The sequence below is a fragment of the Ochotona princeps genome, chromosome 26 (assembly GCF_030435755.1).
Source record: "Ochotona princeps isolate mOchPri1 chromosome 26, mOchPri1.hap1, whole genome shotgun sequence".
In the NCBI taxonomy this organism is placed as follows: Eukaryota; Metazoa; Chordata; class Mammalia; order Lagomorpha; family Ochotonidae; genus Ochotona; species Ochotona princeps.
The window spans coordinates 22778681-22799153 of NC_080857.1; the positions used below are offsets into that span (position 1 = coordinate 22778681).

Sequence of the window (20473 nt, forward strand, 5' to 3'; positions counted from 1 at the left end):
CCTGGCTGCCACTGGGAGGTCTTTGCTGTGACTTTGTTGCTTGGTTTCCCCTACGCTTCTGTCCTGAGGTTACGTGTGTGTGTGGCTCCAAGGGTAGAAGAGCGGGTGAATGCTGCCTCTCTCTGATGTCCGAGCTGGGTCAGGGCCTGATCTGAGCATCCCTGCTCTGCCCTGCCCCATGACTGTATGACTGAACTCATGAGCGCCCCCTTCTGTCCATGTCAGTGCCAAGAGGCTGCATGGCCAGGCACCCTTTGAGGGAGGCATATCCAACTCCTCCCCCAGAAGGGGCTGCTGGCAGCTCCTGGGACTCTGGGCTTTTGTGTGTGGAGGAGTGTTTAGAGCAGTGGATCCCCACACCTCCCCTCACTGGAGCTCGGGGCGGGAAGGGCTTCTTTGGGGGAGAGGAGCTAGCGGCCCAGCCCTGTGCGGCGTCAAGTCCTGGGCTGTGTGGACAGCAAACACCTGCCCTTTCCCTTCTCAGAGAGCACGGGGTTCCATTCCCCTGACTTAACTTCAGTTTTCTCAAAAAAGATTTATTAATTTTTTGAAGGAGTTACAGGGAGATAGAGATCTTGCATCTACTGGTTCACCTCCCAAATGGCCATACTGGCTGGGGCTGGGCCTTGCCAAAGCCAAGCGCCTGGGATGCTGTCAAGTCTTCTGTGCGGGGGCAGGGACCCAGGGGCACGGGCACCATCTTCCACTGCTGGATTGGAAGAGGAACTTCCAGAATTTAAACTGGTGGTCCTATGCGATGCCGGCAACAGATAGCGTCTTCACTCGCTATACCATGACACCAGTTCCCGACTGTACTGTTTCAGAAGGGCAAAAAGTCACTTGTGAAGTCCTCGAGGTGGCCGTTATTTGAAGACATGGTCCCATACCTTGAGTGTGCACGGCAACGGGCCAGGTCAGCCTCAGCCATGACCCGTCCTGATCTAAGGCTGGGCCTGTGCCGACCATGGCTCTGACGTCCCCAGCTCCAATGCAGCAGCTCCAGGGTCTCAGTCAGGGTGGGTGTCCAGGGGGCGCTGCCCGATCCTCACTGACGCTCACCCCATCCCTGACCCCCTTAGTGGCTGTATAGTCACTCTTGTCCGGTTCCCCCTGTGTTTGCCTCCTCCTCCTTCCTTCTGCCCAAATCCCAGCATGAACCTGGTCCTCAGGAACTTTCCAGAAAATGCAGAAGTGGTCAGAGCCAACTGATGCTTGGGAATCAGGGAGTGAGTAGAGAGGCCCTGGTTGGGAAACTCTCTGCTCCTGTCCTGGCTAGGAAGGGCCCCGGGGGCTCAATGTGTACCAGGCGAGTGAGTTTCAGGGACCTGGGTGCTTGTGTCTGCTTCTGGAGCCCCCAGCAGAAATGACTTCAACCATTGGCTCCTGTCGGACTTTCCCAGAAGGACTCCACCTTCTGTGTCTTGAGCAACTTGTTCCTGAAAACATCCCCAGTGAATCTGTTACGCCTCAATTACCTGCTAATGTTCACTCGAGCAAACAGCAGCGGAGGCCTGGGTGGGCAAAGCCTCTGGCATCGGTTAGCCTGAGAACCCTTAAGAGACCAGTAAGGAACCTGGCCTCATGCAGGGTGTTTGCCTCCTTAAAATTTTATTGTGTTTTGTTTTGAAACTTCTGGTAAAATGCGCATACACATATAAGGCATACAACATACTATGGCAGCTATGTTTGAGTACACGCTGCGGGGTGTTAGGTATGTGCACAGCGTTGTCCACTCATCACCATCACCCAGTTCCAGAACCTTCTCAGCTGATGCCCACCCCTGTCCTAAAGTCCACTTCTTCCTCCCCTTCTGTCCCCAGGCACCACACGTCCACTTTCTGCCTCGCCAAGTCAGGCTGCCCCGAGAGGGGAATTCTCTGGGGTTTGTCCTTGGTGGTATAGCCTGTCACACTGGCCTTCTGGCCTGAAGGTGACTCATTCCCACCCCGCCCCTTGTGTGTCTGAACCTATTTGCTTATTCATTGGTCCACAGATGCCCCCTGGGGCCATATCTTTGCTTCACCGTAAGTAACACTGCTGTGGCAATGGGTGTGCGAGACCTTCCTTCTAGTAATTTCTGTGGAAAGCCAGGAACAGAACTGTTGATTGTGATGGGGCTGCTGTGTTTAACTCACCTAAGTCTGAGGAGGGGGAAAGAACCTTCTAACTCCCCAGCCAATGAGAATAACCTTCTGCACCCAGAGCTGCCTCCTGAGAGGGGCTGGTAGGCAGAGTCACCTTGGTCCCCTGTTTTGACCGCCTCCCAAGTGGAGGTGTCCCCAGGGTCCTTGTCACGGTTCTCATCAGTCTCTCCTCCTTCCCGTAGGATGATCCCCTCACAAACCTCAACACGGCCTTCGATGTGGCGGAGAAGTACCTGGACATTCCCAAGATGCTGGACGCTGAAGGTGAAGGGCGGCCACCACCTGCCAGCCAGCAGTTGGGGGCAGTGGGTGGGGAGGTCGGGAATTCCATAACTCCCTGAGGTTGGAAGGGTGAGGTAGCAGCTGGCATAGTTCAGGACTTTGAGGCTGTTCATGCGTTGGTCGCCTAAGGATGGCTCTAGGAGTCGCCGTAGAGGATGCTGGCTCGGGACCGGAGGTCCACCCTGGCTGCCAGCCGTCTTGCAGGGGCGCCTCTCTCCTTACCCTATGAACCCTGGGATGATCTGCAGTCTGTAGGTGGCGCAATGGCCTTGATTCTGCTGTGACCATGGACTGTGTGTGCTGAGGCCTCCCGTTACTGTCACAGTCTTGGCAGTCCTGGGGACCCGCTCTGTCTGGGGCTCCCCAGTGGTGCAGCTTCCCTACGCTGCCTGACCTGCAGAGCAAACCCAGCCTGAGCAAGGGGCTCCTGTGCCTCATAGGGTTAGACCCTGCTTAGGGACAGGCTGGGGTTTGATACAAGAGCATCTGTACCAAGGATGGGAGGCTGGGGTGGGAAAGGATGTTTGTGCCATGCAGAGCTGCTCTCGGGGTGCACAGAGGTTAGAGAGGTGAGAGAAAGGCCTCTGGAAGCTTGGCCTGAACCCTGAGTTAGGACTCCGTGCTTTCTGCTCTTCTTGCCTCTTGGAGGGCCGGGTGTGCCATGGCCACCTCCCCTCTGGGACTCCTTGGCTTTAAATACTCCGTTTCCCGGTACTGGGGCTGGACAGGCAATCCAAGCCTGTTTTCTTCCCCTCTGCTCCCTGCCCCACCAATGGCTTTTTTTTTTTTTTTTTTTTTTTTTCAAATTTCAAGCAACAGATGCAGAGAAAGAGAAGAGCGGTCATCTGCTGCTTCACTCCTCCAAGGCTCACACAGTCCAGGGCTGGGCTGGGCTGGGGCAGGGCTGGGCTAAGCTGGCTAAGGGCTGGGCTGGGCTGGGCTGAGCTGGGCAAGGGCTGGACTGGACTGGACTGGGCTTGGGCTGGGCTGGGCTAGGCTGGGGCAGGGCTGAGCTGAGCTGGGCTGGGGCTGGGCTAGACTGGGCTGGGCTAAGGCTGGGCTGGGCAGGGCTGTGGCTGGGCTGGAGCTGGGCTGAGCTGAGCTGGGCTGAGCTGGGCTGGGCTGAGCTGGGCTGAGCTGGGCAAGGGCAGGGCTGAGCTGAGCTGATCTGGGCTGAGCTGGGCTGAGCTGGGCTGGGCTGGGCTGGAGCCAAGAGCCAGGAACTCAGTCCAGTGTCCCCCACGTGCATAGCAGAGACCCAGTAGCCTGGAGTCAAACACAGCCACTGCAGTATGGAACATGGGGTCCTTCGTTACTAGACCAAACACCTACCTCATCCCTGGCTTCCGAAGTTCTACGGTGTCATAAGAACATCTTTAAGCACTTCCAAGCACACAAAAGCGGGAAGAATGTTATAGTGAGCTTTTGTGTATGTTATCCAGATGGAATGAGTGAGACTTTGAGACTTTGTCATATTTTTTCCTTTTTTTTAAAAAAATTGAAATATGTTAAAGCAAATCTCAGCTGTGTGCTTGAAAGAACATGCTTTGCAAATATGGATATTTTCTTCTAGAGCCATAAAATAACTCCCACAGCTGGCAAATTGACAGTCATTTCTTTCTTTCTTTTTTAAAAAATGATGTGTTTAATTGAAAGGTAGCATTGCACAGAGGGAGGCAGAGATCTCCAGTGTACTGGTTAACTCTCGGACAGCCAGAACTGGGCCAGGCTAACGCCAGACGCCAGGAACTGCTTCCGGGTCTCCCACGTGGGTGCAGGGGCCCAAGGACTTGAACCATCTGCTGCTGTTCTCCCAGACTGATATCAGGGAGCTGCAGCAGAAGTGGCATCACTCAGACTCGAACTGGTGCCCACATGGGATGCTGGCGCCATAGGCAAGTGCTTTACCTGCCTACACCACAGCCCGGCCCCAGCAGTAATTTCTTGATGTATCCACCGCTGAGTTCAAGATCAGATTTCCCTAGTTGTCTAGAAACGTGTCTCATCCATTGGCTGTAATCAGCAGGTGTGGCCCTTGCATGTTAGATGCTATTTGTCTTACAGCTCTTTCCCCTTCTTCTGCCATGAGTTTGGGACAGAAAGCAGACTTGCTGCCCTATAAGGTATAGCCTGCCTAGGGTTTGCTGTTTGCTTGCTCGGACATCATTTCTCTTGTTTCCTTAATGTATCTGAAAGGCAAAGAGACAGAAGTCTCCCATGCACTGCTTCACTCCCCAAATGCCTGCAACCTCTAGGGCTGGTCCAGGCCAAAGCCAGGAGCTCAGATTGCAATGCAAGTCTCTCATATGGGTGGCAACGCCCCGCCCCCGCCCCCCCCCTCAGTCACTCGAGCCATCCTTTGCTGCCTATCAAAGTACCTATTCTCAAGAAGCTAGATTTGGCTTCATGCTTTGGTGAGTGGAGTTCATGAGCTACTGAGCTGCATCTAACTTCAGTTTGTTCTCGACAGACATCGTCGGAACCGCCCGCCCAGATGAAAAAGCCATCATGACTTATGTGTCCAGCTTCTACCACGCCTTCTCTGGAGCCCAGAAGGTACCCAGGGCCCCCTCTGCTCCTCCCATGCCCAGCATACCTCATGCCCCCCTCCTCTCTTGCCTGTCCCGCCTTCCCCCATGGCAGGTACCCTGATGGTCTCGTCGATAGAGTTAGCCCCTGGTTCTGCAGTGGCGTGTTGGTCTTGCCTGGCTCCTCTCCCACTCCGCACCTCTGTTCTTTCATCTTCCCACTACTGTGACCTGAGACAGTTGGACGAGGGCTCAGCGCCCTCTGAGATGCGGGTGCCTCGCATCAGCAGGACGGGCTGTGTGTGTGAGAGCGGGTGGGGCTGAGTCCCGGGAGGTGGGTGGGCAGCAACCCTACCTCTTGCAGCGGTCCCTGGCTTGGCAGAGCTCCAGGGCTTCCCCTTGGGAGGCTGGTTGTGGGGACAGATTCTTGTCTTTACAAACCCATTTCGCAAAAGTATCATCAGGCCCTTACCTTTCCCACACTGTGCCCTAAGACGTGTCTTAGCAGATCTGTCCGCAGTCCCTGTGAGCCCTAGTACCTTCTCCTGGCCCCTGTCTAGGACCCCCACCCCGCCACCCCAAGTGATCCCAGAAAGAGGAAGAGAGACTCCACTCTCTGGGGTAGAGGATGGAAGGAAGCAGCTGTGAGCCCCTTCAAGTGTCCTGGCCCAGTTGTGCTCAGGGAGCGTTGGAGTCCAGTTGTGCGGGTCCTGCACCATGCAAGGGCACCCCGTATACTGCAGGCGTAGGAGAGTTGGACATTTTCCTGACCAGGTTTAGCTCAGACAGTAGAATCCCCTTCCTCCAGAAACCTCCCCTCCTAGGCCAGAAGACCCCGGGAGAAGAAGCAGCCTTGACTGCAGAACTTCGTGGCTTTGGGGGCCTCATCCCATGCTTGTGCAGGTGTCCTGCCTCCGCATGGCGTCCGCGGACCTGTCCTGAAATGCATGAGGGGACCCCCCGCCCACCCTCTGCCTTCCCGCCTGCCTCTGGCCCTGCCTCCTACCTACCTGCTCATCTCCAACCCATCCCCCCTCTTCGCTGCCGTCTCATCCCCCCTCCCTTGCCTTCCTTTCGTTTGTCTGTGCGCGCGCATCTGTCTGTCCTGTGATTTTTCTGTCCACCATGGCTGTTTGGGTTTATTCTGTGCTGCTACTGCTGCTGCTGCTGCCGCCTACTTTCTCCTCTCAACCTCTTCTCCTTCTCTGTGCAGATGTGTAGGCCGGATGGGAAGGCCATGTGACCTAATGTTTCATGTCACTGCTACGCCTTCTCGGGTACGCAGAAGGTGAGCTCTCCCTTGGCCTCGCCCACTCTCCCTGCCGCCCTCCTGCCCCATCTCTCTCTCTCTCTCTCTCTATTTCTCTCTCCACCTTGGATGCTCCAGCAGTAGGCCCCAGGGGGAAAGGAGGGATGAGAACAAGGGGACAGGATGCTGTGTGAACCTGGGCCAGGACACTTGAAGATGCCAGAGAAGCTCAACTTCTGATGGCCCCTGGGGTCTCTGTCCCTATGCGCTGGGAAGAGCGGACACCCCCAAACAGAAAAGAAGTTCCTGGTCTTAGCCTCTTTCCTGTCCCCGCGCCTCCCCATTAAGAGCCTTTGCCCCAAGTGCTGTGGCTCTTGGCTCTACTTTTTGACTCAATCCGTTAAGCATCCAGGACCCCTTTGTCTCTCTTCATCTCCTTCCTTCCTGCTTGAGCAAGGTCACCCTCCAAATACAGCCAGCAGCCAAGGGCAGGGAGGAATCTTTCTGGGGTCCAGGCCAGTTCGAGCCCTGCCCAGGGCTTCCCAATCAGGACTGCCATAGCTGGTTGTGCAGGTTGCCCATGAGACAAGAATACCCTGTGTGTGCTGCAGACAATGGAGATGCGAATGTTGAGTGTTCACATGATTCTGTGGATGTCACTGAAAATGTCTCTTAACAAAATCAGCGTGGCATCTTTCTTGTAGAAGCAACTTGGGGGAGGAGATGCCTTTAAAAGCATCCTACAGAGAGGCCCTTTGGCAGCAGCCTTGCTCACTGCCCGTTCACTGCCCCTCCCCGGCCCTCCTCGCCTTCCTCACAGGGCTCCATGGCATGGGCAGAGCAGCCCACTGGGACTCGTCCTGGCTGCCCAGCCCTCTCCCTGGCCTGTCTCCTATGTCTTCTTTCTCTCGATCCCACCCCCTCTGCCGTTGCGCTCTTGTCATCCTCCCCCAAGCCCTGCCCCCCACCTTTGGGCTGGGACAAGCTTGCCTTGGTTGGTCCAGTGAGCTCACTCACTCGTGTGCCTGGCTTGGCTGACTTCTGTGGTGTACCCCCTCTCTCCAACTCTCCTTCCTCCTCCTCCTCTTGCACTTCCTCCTGTTCCCCTTCAGGGATCTGCCCTGGGCTACATGCCCACTGATGTTGGCCTTTCTTGTCTCAGCGGCCTTCTGTGTCCTGGCTGATCAGAGCTTGGAAGGGGGTGTGTGATGTGCATATACGTGTGCGGTGTGCACGTGGGGGGTGTACGTGTGGCAGCCTGCTCTTCCAGAATCTCCCACTCCCTCGTTTCCCTTCACTCATTCCTGTTGCAACCATTTCACGCTGTATTTGTCCACATCCAAGGACAAGGTCACCAGTTGAGAGGGGGTGGGGTGAAGGTGGTGCTCTTTGCCTATCCTGGGTTAGGGGTCTTTGTTGTCCCCGATCATGAGCTTAGGAGGCCAGCAGTATGGGAACCCCCCACCGCTTGTGGTGGGGTGGAGCCACAGGAGGGAGAATTCTCTTTGCCTGGCATATCATCTTTACTGTGTCCATGGCTGGCGCTGATAAGTGAAAATCTGCTGTCATGGAACCTTGGAGTGGAACTAAAGACCCACAGCCATGGTGTACATTGACCATCCTCCGTGGGTGTAGGTGCACCTCTGTTGGACAGGTTGGTTTGGGATTCTAACTCTTGCTCCACTTTCCTCTCCCTTCCTGATCCCACACAGGGAGGGAGAATGAATGGTGGAGAGCAACAAGAGTATTTGTTTAATGTAGTCCATGTATTGAAGTTTAAAGTGGTTGCCTAGGAGGTATTTCTGAGGACCAACGCTTGACAGCATGAACTTGATCTGGGTGCTTTCAGGAGCAGGTGGAACTTCGGCATCCATTCTTCCGTCCCACAGTCTAAGGGCGAGGGTGTGGGGAACCCAACCTGATCCTGCCCTGGAGTTGGTGGTCTGAGAAACCAGCAGTGGCTGCAAGGAGCAGTGTCTGCTGAGCAGTGTCTAGATCCGCCCAGGGGTGGGGTGGGGCCCACAGGGCGCTGAGAAGGTTCTCCAGCACAGCATACACTTGACCTCAAGAGTCTTTGACTAAGGGTCCACACAGAAAAGGGCGTGCCCAGCTGTTGAGAAGCACAGCCCACAGCTTGCACAGAACCTTTGAGCTGAGAGAGTGCAGCTTAAGAGGATGCAGGTTAACGTCCCCTTGACTACCTGTGTAGAGAGAGACGAGGGTGGGGGGGTGGAGAAGAAACCAGGGGCCCCGTCAGAGGTGGCGGCAGCGGGAGAGAAGCTTGTGTCTTCTAGGGGTTAGCTTCACTCTGTCCCCTTGCCCAGCCTCGTCCTGCCTTCATCCCTTCTCCTTGGGGACATGGGGCCCTTGGCCTGAGAACCCTGTATCTCGTGAGCAGAAACGCCAGAGCTGGGGCTGACTCAGGACATGTGGAAAGAGTAGGCTGTGGGAGGGGACAAAGAAAATTCCAGCTAGTCCAGGGAGAGTTTGGTCTAAAAATGTCACCAACGAGAGTCTTGTGGCACTCACATGGATCTGTGGGATGTGAAGTCATGGCGTGTCGTTTGGCCGTGTTTGGCTATGTTACCTTGGTAGATGCTGACTGTTAGGGTGGCACTTTGGCTTGGGACAGCTAAGACCTTGGGGATAGTAGTCTGAAACTTTTTTAAAGTTCCTCTTTAATAGAGAAATAGTCATGCAACTGCGTGTTAGCTGTATAGTACAGTTTAAAGTAAGTCACAAAACAAATACGCAAACACAAACCATGGAGCAGGAAGCCCGCATATCTTAGTCTATCCTTAAGCCTTGGAAATAAACACTTGGCCTGTTTCCGTGGAATGAGGCTACTTCCAAAATCTCACGGAAAGTGGGATTAAAATATCAGTTTATTTTGGTGCAAAAAAAAAAAATTGGAAGCCATGTGTAGGGTGTCCACAGCCCACGTTTCCAAGGGCCTTGGTGAGTCTCTTGGATGCTCTCACATGGTGCACTCAGCTCCTATTGGCTCTTTACCTTGTTACCTGGGGGGGTCCTATTGGCTGCAGCAAGCTCTCTGAGTCTTCTCATGCTGCTTGCTTGGGTCCAGGGCAGCCCAGCTCCTCTTGCACAACTAGCAGGACCCTCCCAGCATGGGCTTCTGAAACCGCTTCAACTCAGAACAAATGTTCTCTTTGAGCTTCTAGCTTGTCTCCCAAATGCCTCAATGGTGTATGAGGTTCTTGTGGCCAGGGGAGCCCAAAGTTAGAAAGCCAGAAAGCTGGCATCACTGGGCTAGGCCCTGCACCTGCCATCAAGAGGTCGCTACTCCAGGCCCCCCAGGCCCTGGATGCCCAATTGGGCCCATAACTCCCGAGCTGATCTCACCTGGGGCTGTGGCTGGTAGAGGCTGACCCTCCTTCATCAGGGCACTGCTGTGGAAGCAGGTGCATTCTACCCTGCAGTAGGCTTCCTCCAGAAAGGCCCCCTTTACCCCTGGGACAGCCAGCTCAGACCCCAGGGAGTTCAACTACAGACAGACCCATTTATAATCCTGGAGCCGAAGCGCTCATGGTGAGCTGACTATGTATGGAGAGGAAGGTGGGCCTTACAACAGCAAGGCCTGCAGCCACGCTATCCCCTCTCGTGAATGTCAGCCTGGAAGGGACACCCCTGGGCTATCTCTTGCCCTGCTCTGGCCTTCAAGAGAGGTAGCCAGCATGCTGCGGATGGGTAGTTGGCACAGCAGAGGGGCTCCCAGGACCCTGCCCTCTCTGAAACCCGTGCCTTTTGGGAAGGTGCAGGCAAGAAATTGCCCTCCTAGCTTTGTCTTGAAATTCCTCGGGGGTGACTTGTTGGTCTCGGGCGGCATGAAGAGCTAGGTGGAGTGTTGTGAGGCAAGCCCTGGCCCTGCAGAATGGAAATGGTTGGGAATAGGAGATGAGACCTAAGAGTGTGACTCCTGGCCTGCATCTCTGGAGACCCAGGGCTCCATGCCCCAACCCAGAGGACCTGGATCAGCCATTGCCCTCTCTGTGTGTCACCTCCTTAGGGAGCCCCCACCTGCTCTGGCCCCTGGCTCTGCAGAGTCCTACAAGGATGTTTAAGATGATGTAATTCCCCTTCCCCACCGTCACCAGCAGAGCACACGATCCTGTTTGAAAAAGTTGTTCCAGGAGGTGTTGCTAATGTTGCCTTTGTGTCTCCCCAAGCACCCTCAGGCTCAGCAAGTTCGTCTTGCTGCCTTAGACACCCATCTCGGTGGCTTCCTCCCTAGCCTGTTGGGATGGCCTATCCTTGTCACCTTAATCCAGGCATCCAGTGCCCATCCCCAGCTCTATGACCCCAAGGTCACCTCCTCTGACCCCCCAGGGCTCCTTTGCTTTCTCCCTCATGGCGAGTCCGTCTTGTTTTGGTTTGGAGTTGAAATTGGCACAAGAGTGTGGCTGGTTAGGTGGTGGCCCCCTGCTTGGCCACAGGAGGTGGCGCCTCCCTGGGGAGGGGGTCCAGGCTGATTATGTTTAGTCTCCATCTCCTTGTGGCTGAGGCCTCTCTCCAATCTGCTGGTCCAGGACTGCATGCTTGATGAGCGTGGTTTTGCTTGAGGTGCCCGTGCTGGACATTGCGCCCGCACTGGGCTGGTTTGTAACCCTTGCGCATTTGCTGCAATAATTGATCATCCCTCGGTTTTCTAATGTGCACTTGACCTGGGGACATTCTGCAGGGATCAGGAGGCCCCATGGCCTCTCCGTCAGCTCCTTCACTCAGGACTCCCAGATTTGACCTGCAAGATCCTGGCAGACCCAGCCCCGAGACCCTCAACTTTGGGATGCCCGTGCCATCACTTGAAAATCTGGGATAAACCTCAATTTTTTCAGCTCCTCTACCTGCCCTGAGAATTCTGCTGGTCACTGGATTCATGTCTGCCCACCATGTGCCTGTTGGGCCTCAAACTTGGGCTCTTTTATAGGCTCCCAAGTCAGTTCCCAAAACCCCATCCAGGCTCATCAATCCATGGGATCTAGCCATGGGTTCATACGGGGGGCGATGAGGGCAGAGGAGAGAAGGCGTGACAGCTCCCCACAACCACGTGGCGAGCAGGAGTGAGGGAGGGGCTTTGTCAGCACAGGTGTATGCCAGGTCCCCCTGCTGCGGGGACTGACTGACTGGCTGGCACTTACCCTGTCTGTCTTGTTGCTAGGCGGAGACAGCAGCCAATCGCATCTGCAAGGTGCTGGCCGTCAACCAGGAGAATGAGCAGCTGATGGAAGATTACGAGAAGCTGGCCAGCGATGTGGGTACCCCTTGGGGTTCTGCTGGACGGGCTGTCCCTTTGAGATCTGTCCCTCTACCTCCTTCCTGTGGACCCAGCCCACTTAACCCAGGGCGCCTTGGCCATTGTTCCTGATCTCCCCGAGGGCAGAGAGGCTCAGGGCATTGTGAGCCTGGACAGTCCCTTCCTAGCTCTCTGTGTCTCGGTGGCTTCCCCTGAGATTTGAAGCAGAACCTCTCTGAGTTCTGTTAGACCAGGAGTCTGTGAGTGAGTCTCAGGTAAAACGAAGGAGTCGGGTGACTGATGCTGCTGGTGGTCCTGGCTGGGCACAGGATGGGCCAAGCACCTGGCAGGGGGCAGGGGCCAGGGTTTCCTTGGCCTCTGCCCTAAGAGTAGCCAGTCTTGTGACTTGCCCAGCCCCACCTCTCGGTGCACCTGCTGACCACAGAGCCAGAGGGCCTGGCTGTAAAGCCCTGCTCTATATTCCCCTCACCAGCTTCCTGGTCTGTAGCTTGGGCCAACTACAAATACTTCTTCTCTCCTGACCCCACTCCAGTGCAAGGGAACTACAAACCATCCATAACTAATGGAGCCACCTTGTGGGGCATGGCGTGGATTTTCCCATTCTCATTTCCACTCCTCCCCCATCTTCCATCCCCTGGGCTCCAGAAAAACAATCCTGAATGGTCCCCTGCCTGTGCTCTAGGCCAGACCTCTGCCCCAGAAGCAGCCCCTTCCTTACTGGGACAGAGATCCCACGTTTTAGAACCCTAGAGGGTCAGGGGACCAGAACTTCAGAGAGCAGCTGTTGATCCCTTGCAACACGAGGCCCAGAAAATTCTTGGGCTCGTGATTCTGGTATAGCAAGGCGAGGAGTTTGGAAGTTCAGAGGAAGGCCCCAGGGAGGTAGGAGACTTAAGAGGAATGTGTACGCCCAACTGTGCCCACCTGCCAGCTTCCTTTCCCTGCCCCTCTGCCCTCCCCACAGCTGCTGGAGTGGATCCGCCGCACTATCCCATGGCTGGAGAACCGGATGCCAGAAAACACGATGCACGCCATGCAGCAGAAGCTGGAGGACTTCCGTGACTACCGGCGCCTGCACAAGCCACCCAAGGTGCAGGAGAAGTGCCAGCTGGAGATCAACTTCAACACGCTGCAGACCAAGCTGCGTCTCAGCAACCGGCCTGCCTTCATGCCCTCCGAGGGCAGGATGGTTTCGGTGAGCATGGCCCGAGCCTGGCCCCTGAGCCCAGGGCTGCGCAGTGACCATGCGTAGTGCCATGCTGCGCTATGTGGCACTATGCTGCACTGTGGGTGGGAGGTTTTCTGCTGAGCAAACACGGTTGAGCTAAGGCTGGACTCCCAGCTGCTGCCAGGCACTGCACCTGCACTGATCACACTGGGCGCCTGTCCACCCACCTCCATCAGCCCCTGAAAATCATCTTGGTAAACCCAATGCCTCTTGACATCCTGAATGAACAGATCCTAATTCAGTAACAGTGAAGTTAATGTTTACTTCCATGCAATCTTCAGTGCTTAAAAAAAATATAAGTACATTTATTACCTATTCTACATCTGTTAGGGTTTTAGGGGATAGGATATTTGACGGATATAAATATACACAATATGGAAAACAAAAATTACTTACATATTCTTACCTAGTTTTTACTTTGTTAAAAAGATTTATTTTTTACTTTTTTATTGTAAAGTCAGATATACAGAGAGGAAGAGAAACAGAGAGGAAGATCTTCTGTCCGATGGTTCACTTCCCAGGTGGCCGCAATGGCCAGAGCTGAGCTGATCCGAAGCCAGAAGCCCATAGCCTCATCCAGGTCTCCCACGTGGGTGCAGGGTCCCAAGGCTCTGGGCCGTCCTCAACTGCTTTCCCAGGCCACAAGCAGGGAGCTGGATGGGAAGTGGAGCAAGGTGACCGGAATATGAGCTGGTGTCCACGTGGGATCCTGGCGTGTGCAAGGCGAGGACTAGCTGCTAGGCTACCACTCCAGGCCCTAATACCAACTTCTTAAAAAGTTTTGTTGGAAAGAACCTTTTATTCCACATACTTTTTAAAGATAATATATTTCATATAATAAATTTCTGTGTAAAAAAAAAAACTGGGGTGAACGTTTAGTGATTGAGTGGTTAATACATCAGGTCCTCTTCAGAGGATCTGGGTTCAGTTCCCCGGGTCAGCTCCTGCTAATGTGGACCCTGGGAGGCAGCAGTGATAGCTCAAGTGCCGGGTCCCTCAACCATCCCAGGTGACCTTGATGGACCTCTTGGCTTCTGCCCAGCCTCGCCTGTTACAGGCACATTGGGAGTGAAGCCGCGGATGGAAGCTCTCCTGTCTGTCTCTTGCAACAAAACAAGGCACAATTAAAAATAACTGAACAAGCCCACATAGCTGACATAGTCCATAGTGACCTACTTCCTGAGTTTTATGTTATCTGTCCTCCTGCCTTCAGGTCTTGGGGAAATTCTTTATAAGCCAGAGAAACCTCAGAAAATGTAGCAGGTTCATCACCTTTTAAGATGAACAATAGTAAGAGTGGATGGATATGTAGAACCAAATGAGCAGGGACAAGCAGATGCAGGTGGCCTTGGGTGCTCTCGGAGGGAGAACACAAGCCCTTTGACCTTAGGTGTGCAATTTTGGAAGATGGCCATCGTTTTCAGCTCTCAGACAGACAGCCAGAATGTTCTGTGGGAAGCAGAAACAAGTGTTCTTCCTGTAACACAGACCCGGACTAGCCCCAGGGTGATGATGTACCGCTCAGCCAGATCCCCTGGTGCTTACCAAGGGAGTGTCTCAAGGGGCCTGTGAGCTGGTGCTTGGCACCTGCTTCTCAGATGTTTGGCCAGCTTCCCCAGGCTTGGGTCCCTGCTGCTCTGTGCCACTTCCCACCCTGAGGCCTACCCCTGTGAGCAGAACTGCTCATGTGGGATTGGTCCGAGCCCTGGGAGATCCAGGCAGTTGTGATGGGGAAAGCTGTGGGCTCTTTTCCCTCCATCTGTCATGAGCAGGAACCCCATAAGGAGCTGAGATTGATTTGTTCATGGCTATATAGGCTGGCAAGGTCAAGGACTTGGTGCTGGCATTCTGCATCCTCACATGGCGGAGGGCTTTCCAGCCACCTGCCCTGGTCACTCCAGCACTCACACTATGGCCCTTGAGTCCATGAACGGCTTTACCCACTCAGGCAGGCAGAACCCTCAGGATCCATCCATCTCCCAGAGATCGCCCCCCACCACCCCCCGCAGCATCATCAACATCTGAGCTGAGGATTTTGTTTGTAGCACACGGATTGTGCCCACCAAGCTCCACTCCCGAAGCCCCCAGAGCTGGCACTCATGGTGGCTTGGGCCTCTGCTTCTTAGGAGCCAGAGCTGGGGCAAGAAAAGGGGATGGCTCAGGTGGCGGGGTGGAGAAGGGGAAGGGGTGCAGCAGGTTCCAGGCAGGCCGTGACCCTGTGCCTCCCTTCCCCACCCTCCACGGCAGGACATCAACAACGCCTGGGGCTGCCTGGAGCAGGCTGAGAAGGGCTATGAGGAGTGGCTGCTGAATGAGATCCGCAGGCTGGAGCGCTTGGATCACCTGGCTGAGAAGTTCCGGCAGAAGGCCTCCATCCACGAGGCCTGGACTGATGGTGAGTCGGGCCCACACCTGCTCTCTGCTGCTGTTACTGCGTGTCTGCTGCCAGGCGACCTCCTGGGGCTTTCGGTTGCCTCGGCATCCTGCCCTCACGGGTTTTGGAGAATCATATCCATGAATGTGGACCCAATCTCATCACTGTTATCCTCATCTCTTCTTCCCCTGAGCCGGTTAGCTTGGGTTGGAGTCCTGCCTCTGCCACCTTGAAGCTGGAGTCTGGCCTGTTTCCCCACCTGTAATATACAGATGACATTGGGCCCTCCTGATCTAGGCTCCTAGGCTCCAGGCCACAGATGTGGGCTCTGTCCCTTGGAGGTGTTGGCAGGCAGGGTCAGGAGGAGGCCCTCCCTGCTTTAGGCTGCCACTGGCCACGCTTGGCATTTCTCAGCCTGTGACAGTCTCTGCCCGTGCCCTCACACAGCTTCTCTCTGTCTCCGTGTCTGTAATGGAATCTGGCTTGTGTTTTGTAATGATGGCTGCTTGTTGGGTCCAAGTGCGGTTAAGTCCTCATCTTAAACAGGGACAGAGAGGTCATGTTTCGAGGTTCTGGAGTGATGTATATTTGGGGGTAGGGATTCCACTCAAGCCCCTTACCACCTCTTTGCAGGGTTGGGGTGAGGCTTTTTTAGCCTCATTCAGTGCCTTGCAAGTGGAATGCTTTCAGATGGGTGTGGCCCTCAGTGAATGCCCAAGACGGTGAACCGGGGCCCATCCCTTTGCTCTGACCTGAGGTGTAGAGGGGCTGTGTTTACTATCTGTCTATTTGCACCTAAGACGAGCTCTTCAGCAGGTCCATCGCACCAGATATGGTCTTTTAAGTTTAGGGATGCTATGACAGCGAAGTCCGTGCACATATTCTCAAACTCAGGCACTCTGAAATCAGCAACATGATTGGAAGTGGACAACACTCAGATGCTTCTTGGGGACTTTCTGCCAGCCACAGGACAGGTCACAACCAAGGTGCAGAGCAAGAGAGGCCACATCAGCTGACCAGAAACAGCCAGGGCACACAGAGTGCTGGCATGCCAGCACAACCTCTGGGCACACAGTTTGGTTGTCTCCTCCCAATGGGGCAGTTGCACCCTAACTTAGCAATTTCATTTCCATGTCTGCAGGGAATCCTGTGTTTGGATGCAAGCTTTTGTAGGGCAACCTTTGTAATAAGGGCCAACCACCCCCGCTGCAAGTGGGCAGTGAGTGGTTTCACAATGTTATCTAGCACAACCCCGCTGCTGTGGCCATTTGCGGGACTAGATCAGTGGATGGGAGATCACTCCCACAGGTGTCTCATTTCCCACTCTCTGTCACCCTGCCTTTCAAGTAAATCAATAAAAGCTGGAAATACAAATTTCTTTATAATGTACATTTTCATGAACTTTGGAAAGACCCTTCATGTTCATGGCTTTCAAAATCCTGTGAAAATAAACAATTTTTATTCCCATTTCCATGAACTTTTTGACATACACTTGTACTTCTGCACAAATGACTTTTTTTTTTTTTTTTTTTTGAGGGACAGAGCTTTCATCCACTGGTTCATTCCCCAAATGCCCCAAATTTTCAGTACTGGGCTAGGGCCAAAATAAGGAACAAGGGGCTCAATCCAGGTTGTGTGTGTGTGTGTGTGTGTGTGTGTGGTCCAGAGGCAGGAACCCAGTTTCTTTCTTTTTTGTTTTAACAGTTTTATGATTTTTTTTTTGAAGATTGATTTATTTTTATCACATAGTCAGATATACAGAGAGGAGGAGAGACAGAGAGGAAGATCTTCCGTCCGATGACTCACTCCCCAAGTGAGTGCAACAGCCAGTGCTGAGCCAATCAGGAGCCAGGAACCTCCTCCAGGTCTCCCACATGGATGCAGGGTCCCAAGGCTTTGGGGCCATGCTCGATTGCCTTCCCAGGCCACAAGCAGGGAGCTGGATGGGAAGTGGAGCTGCCAGGATTAGAACCGGCGCCCATATGGGATCCCGGTGTGTTCAAGGCGAGGACTTCAGCCACTAGGTCATACGCCGGGCCCAAGAACCTAGTTTCTTGAGTCATCATCTCTGTTTCTCAGGATTTGTATTAGCAGGGAGCTGGAGTTGGGAGTCAGCAAGAGATCCGTACGAGGGACACAGGCATCCCAAATGCCAGGCTGAGCTCTTGCCACCGAGGCTACTCTCAGTGGCCAGGGAAGTGCTCCTGGGAGAGCAGTCGCTTTCCCGGCCTGTCACTACCTGCAGGAGGGTGTCCTGGCCATAGCTGTCTCTCTGCATCATTGTATAGGAAATGCTCCCGTGGGCTGGGCCCCAGAAACGGGGCTCAGGACCCTGACAGGTGCCCGCCCCTAGTCCTGCTCAGACCAAGTGTCCCTGCTCTCTGAACCAGGCAAGGAGGCCATGCTGCGGCAGAAAGACTACGAGACAGCCACGCTCTCAGAGATCAAGGCCCTGCTCAAGAAGCACGAGGCCTTCGAGAGCGACCTGGCCGCCCACCAGGACCGAGTGGAGCAGATCGCCGCCATTGCGCAGGAGCTCAAGTAGGCCTCCACCTGACCCTCCCTCTCCCCTGCCCTTGAACCAGGGCTCTGGTTCCTCAGCTACTCTCAGTAGGGGAGATGGGGTGGCCTAGAGAACAGGGGTCCAGATGGGTGCTGACACAAGGTGTGCCTACCAAGAGGGACCACACAACCCGCACCCCCTCTTTCTGTTGGGTCTTTGATCCTTACCTGCAACTAGCGCGAGACCAGACAATGAGCATGCATATCTTGAATCTGAGCTCTGGGCTTCTTTACTGGACCTCAGCAGCTCCCTGCTGCTGGACATCAAGGGCCCAGGCTCGCCTCACCCTCAGCCTTGACTGTTGGGGCAGAGAGAGTGTTGGAGAGGAAGATGGGTCTTCTGTGATTTCTGGACCTTCTGGAAGAGCAGCAGTTGGGCTGTGAGGGATGCCTGGAATGTTCTAAGGGAGCAGCCCCCTGCTGTTGCACCAGTGCCACCAGTGCCCCCTGCACCCCTGCCCCAGGAAAAGGGAGAGCAGGTCCTGGAATCAGCCTGAGTTACCTGAATTCCTTGTCTCTTCCCGCTGCAGTGAGTTGGACTATTACGACTCACCCAGTGTCAATGCCCGTTGCCAAAAGATCTGTGACCAGTGGGACAACCTGGGAGCCCTGACCCAGAAGCGGAGGGAAGCTCTGGAGGTGAGGGCCAGCGCGTGTGTCCACAGCTCTGCATGTACCACTTGGCCCTTGGCTTTCTTGGTGTGGGCTGAAAGATGCCAGGAGTTCCCTGGACGCCCCACTCCCCTGCCCCGTCGACCTGTCTGTGGCCGACTCAGCTCACCCTGGTGCAGGTGCCTTCCGACCCAGCCTAACTCTCTCAGCTGAGTGTCTTCATATCCCCACCCCAGCTCTCTGAGACCTTTCCCTTTTGGCCAGGCCAGGTTATTCTGGGGTGAGAAGAGCTTTATCCCAGACTCAGAACCACTGCCTGTTCTGCCTGCTTAGGTTCAGTGTTTCTGGCCCTAGACCCCTTTTGGGGAGTGGGGATCCCCAGGAAGATCTTGAATGCAATAGGGGTGATCCTGGTTGTCACCCACTGAACACTCCTCCCCTTGTCGGGCTCTCCCAGCGCACAGAGAAGCTGTTGGAGACCATCGACCAGCTGTACCTGGAGTACGCCAAGCGGGCTGCTCCCTTCAACAACTGGATGGAGGGGGCCATGGAGGACCTGCAGGACACCTTCATTGTACACACCATCGAGGAGATTCAGGTACACCCACCACCTGCCCGGCCACCCTGATATCAGAACATGGAGGAAGGGTATCCCAAGGGTTTCCTGAGATTGGAAGCCTTTGCGTTTTAGTATTATTATTTTGACACAGTAACATGCACATGGTATAAAACTCCCCAAAATAAGAAAGGTATGCAGTAAGTCTCCTGTCATTACCCAGACCCAGCCCCATTCCCCTCACCCTGGAGGAAATCTCCATGCCGTCTGCATAACCAGCAGATACCCACACCCGGAGCCATGCTTTTCTCTGTACTCCTTCTGCACACACAGTGCTTCAGGCTGCGTCCTCACTGCTGAGTGTTAACACAGCATGTGCCACAGAGCTCGTTTCACATCTGTGACCAGCTTCGTTCATCTTTTCTACAGCTCGAGGGTGTGATACTAAAAAATTCTGGCAGAGAGCTGAGGAAGCCAAGGTCAGGGAGGTGGCCTGGGGGGGCGATGGTCTGACTGGCCAGGATGGTTGCTGCCAGCTTTGCCAGCCTTGCAGGACACCACTGTGCCTTCCCCTGCTCTCCTGCCCAAGTGGTGCCCAGTCACAAGGATGTATGCTTTGAGGAACGCAACCTCCAGGAGGGCCCTTGCATGGCCTGGTGGCCCCGCTGTGGTTCTCTTGGCTTATCTCACCTGCGGGCCTCTCCATCTCTGTCCAGGGACTGACCACAGCCCATGAGCAGTTCAAGGCCACTCTCCCTGATGCTGACAAGGAGCGCCTGGCCATCCTGGGCATTCACAACGAGGTATCCAAGATCGTCCAGACATATCACGTCAACATGGCAGGCACCAACCCCTACACGGCCATCACACCTCAGGAGATCAACGGCAAATGGGACCACGTGAGTCCAAGGGCTGGGCCGGAGGGCAGTGGCTGAGCCAGAACAGGGTCTTCCATCCATCTTCTTGGTCATTGCTTGATTTCTGTCTGTTTCCTTTTTCTCTTAATTGTCACATTTATCCATTGTCATTTGTCCAGTGAGTAGATTGCTGAACAGGTTTAAGTCTCCATTCTTGCTCTGTTGCTCAGCCCTTCTCTATCCCAGGCCCTGTCTTTTCTCATGGAGGGGTAGGGACCATATATATGGGGCAGATGGCCAGCCCTTTCCACAAAGTCTTGTGGTTGTTCCTGCCCCAGGTGCGGCAACTGGTGCCACGGAGGGACCAAGCGCTGACGGAGGAGCACGCACGCCAGCAGCACAATGAGAGGCTACGCAAACAGTTTGGGGCCCAGGCCAACGTCATTGGGCCCTGGATCCAGACCAAGATGGAGGTGGGTCCCAGCACACAGACAACTGAAGTAGACAGCAGCCAGCCAGGGTTAGACTGAGCCCATTGACCGGTTGGCTGCCTGGCAGAGGCCTGGTGCCTCCATCCCGGTTTCTGATGTGGCAGGCCAAGACTAAGGAGCTACCTAGGACAAGCTCCACTTCCAAAAGTCCCATTCCACTTGAGCCCTTGGGCTTGTCCCACAGGCCTGGCTTCCCCTTGCTTCCTTCATGTTCTTTCTGAGCCACAAGCTGGATCAGAGAGGATGATCTTCCCACAAAGAGAACTGAAGCCTGGTTGAGCACTGGGTTTTGTTTTTGTTTTTGCTAGAGAGTGAGGT

The 20473-nt window shown here is 54.7% G+C and overlaps 1 protein-coding gene across 3 annotated transcripts in view; it reads left to right on the forward strand.

Moving 5' to 3' along the window:
* Window positions 1-20473, forward strand: part of ACTN1 (actinin alpha 1) — an 88947-nt gene that overhangs the window by 61389 nt on the left and 7085 nt on the right. For all 3 annotated transcript variants that reach the window (XM_004584448.3, XM_004584449.2, XM_004584450.2), the window contains exons 7-16: window positions 2327-2408; window positions 4897-4982; window positions 11380-11472; window positions 12440-12670; window positions 14951-15098; window positions 17468-17618; window positions 18170-18278; window positions 18709-18849; window positions 19524-19706; window positions 20003-20137. In XM_004584448.3, the coding sequence (XP_004584505.1) occupies window positions 2327-2408; window positions 4897-4982; window positions 11380-11472; window positions 12440-12670; window positions 14951-15098; window positions 17468-17618; window positions 18170-18278; window positions 18709-18849; window positions 19524-19706; window positions 20003-20137 (1359 nt within the window). The remainder of the gene's footprint in view (window positions 1-2326; window positions 2409-4896; window positions 4983-11379; window positions 11473-12439; window positions 12671-14950; window positions 15099-17467; window positions 17619-18169; window positions 18279-18708; window positions 18850-19523; window positions 19707-20002; window positions 20138-20473) is intronic.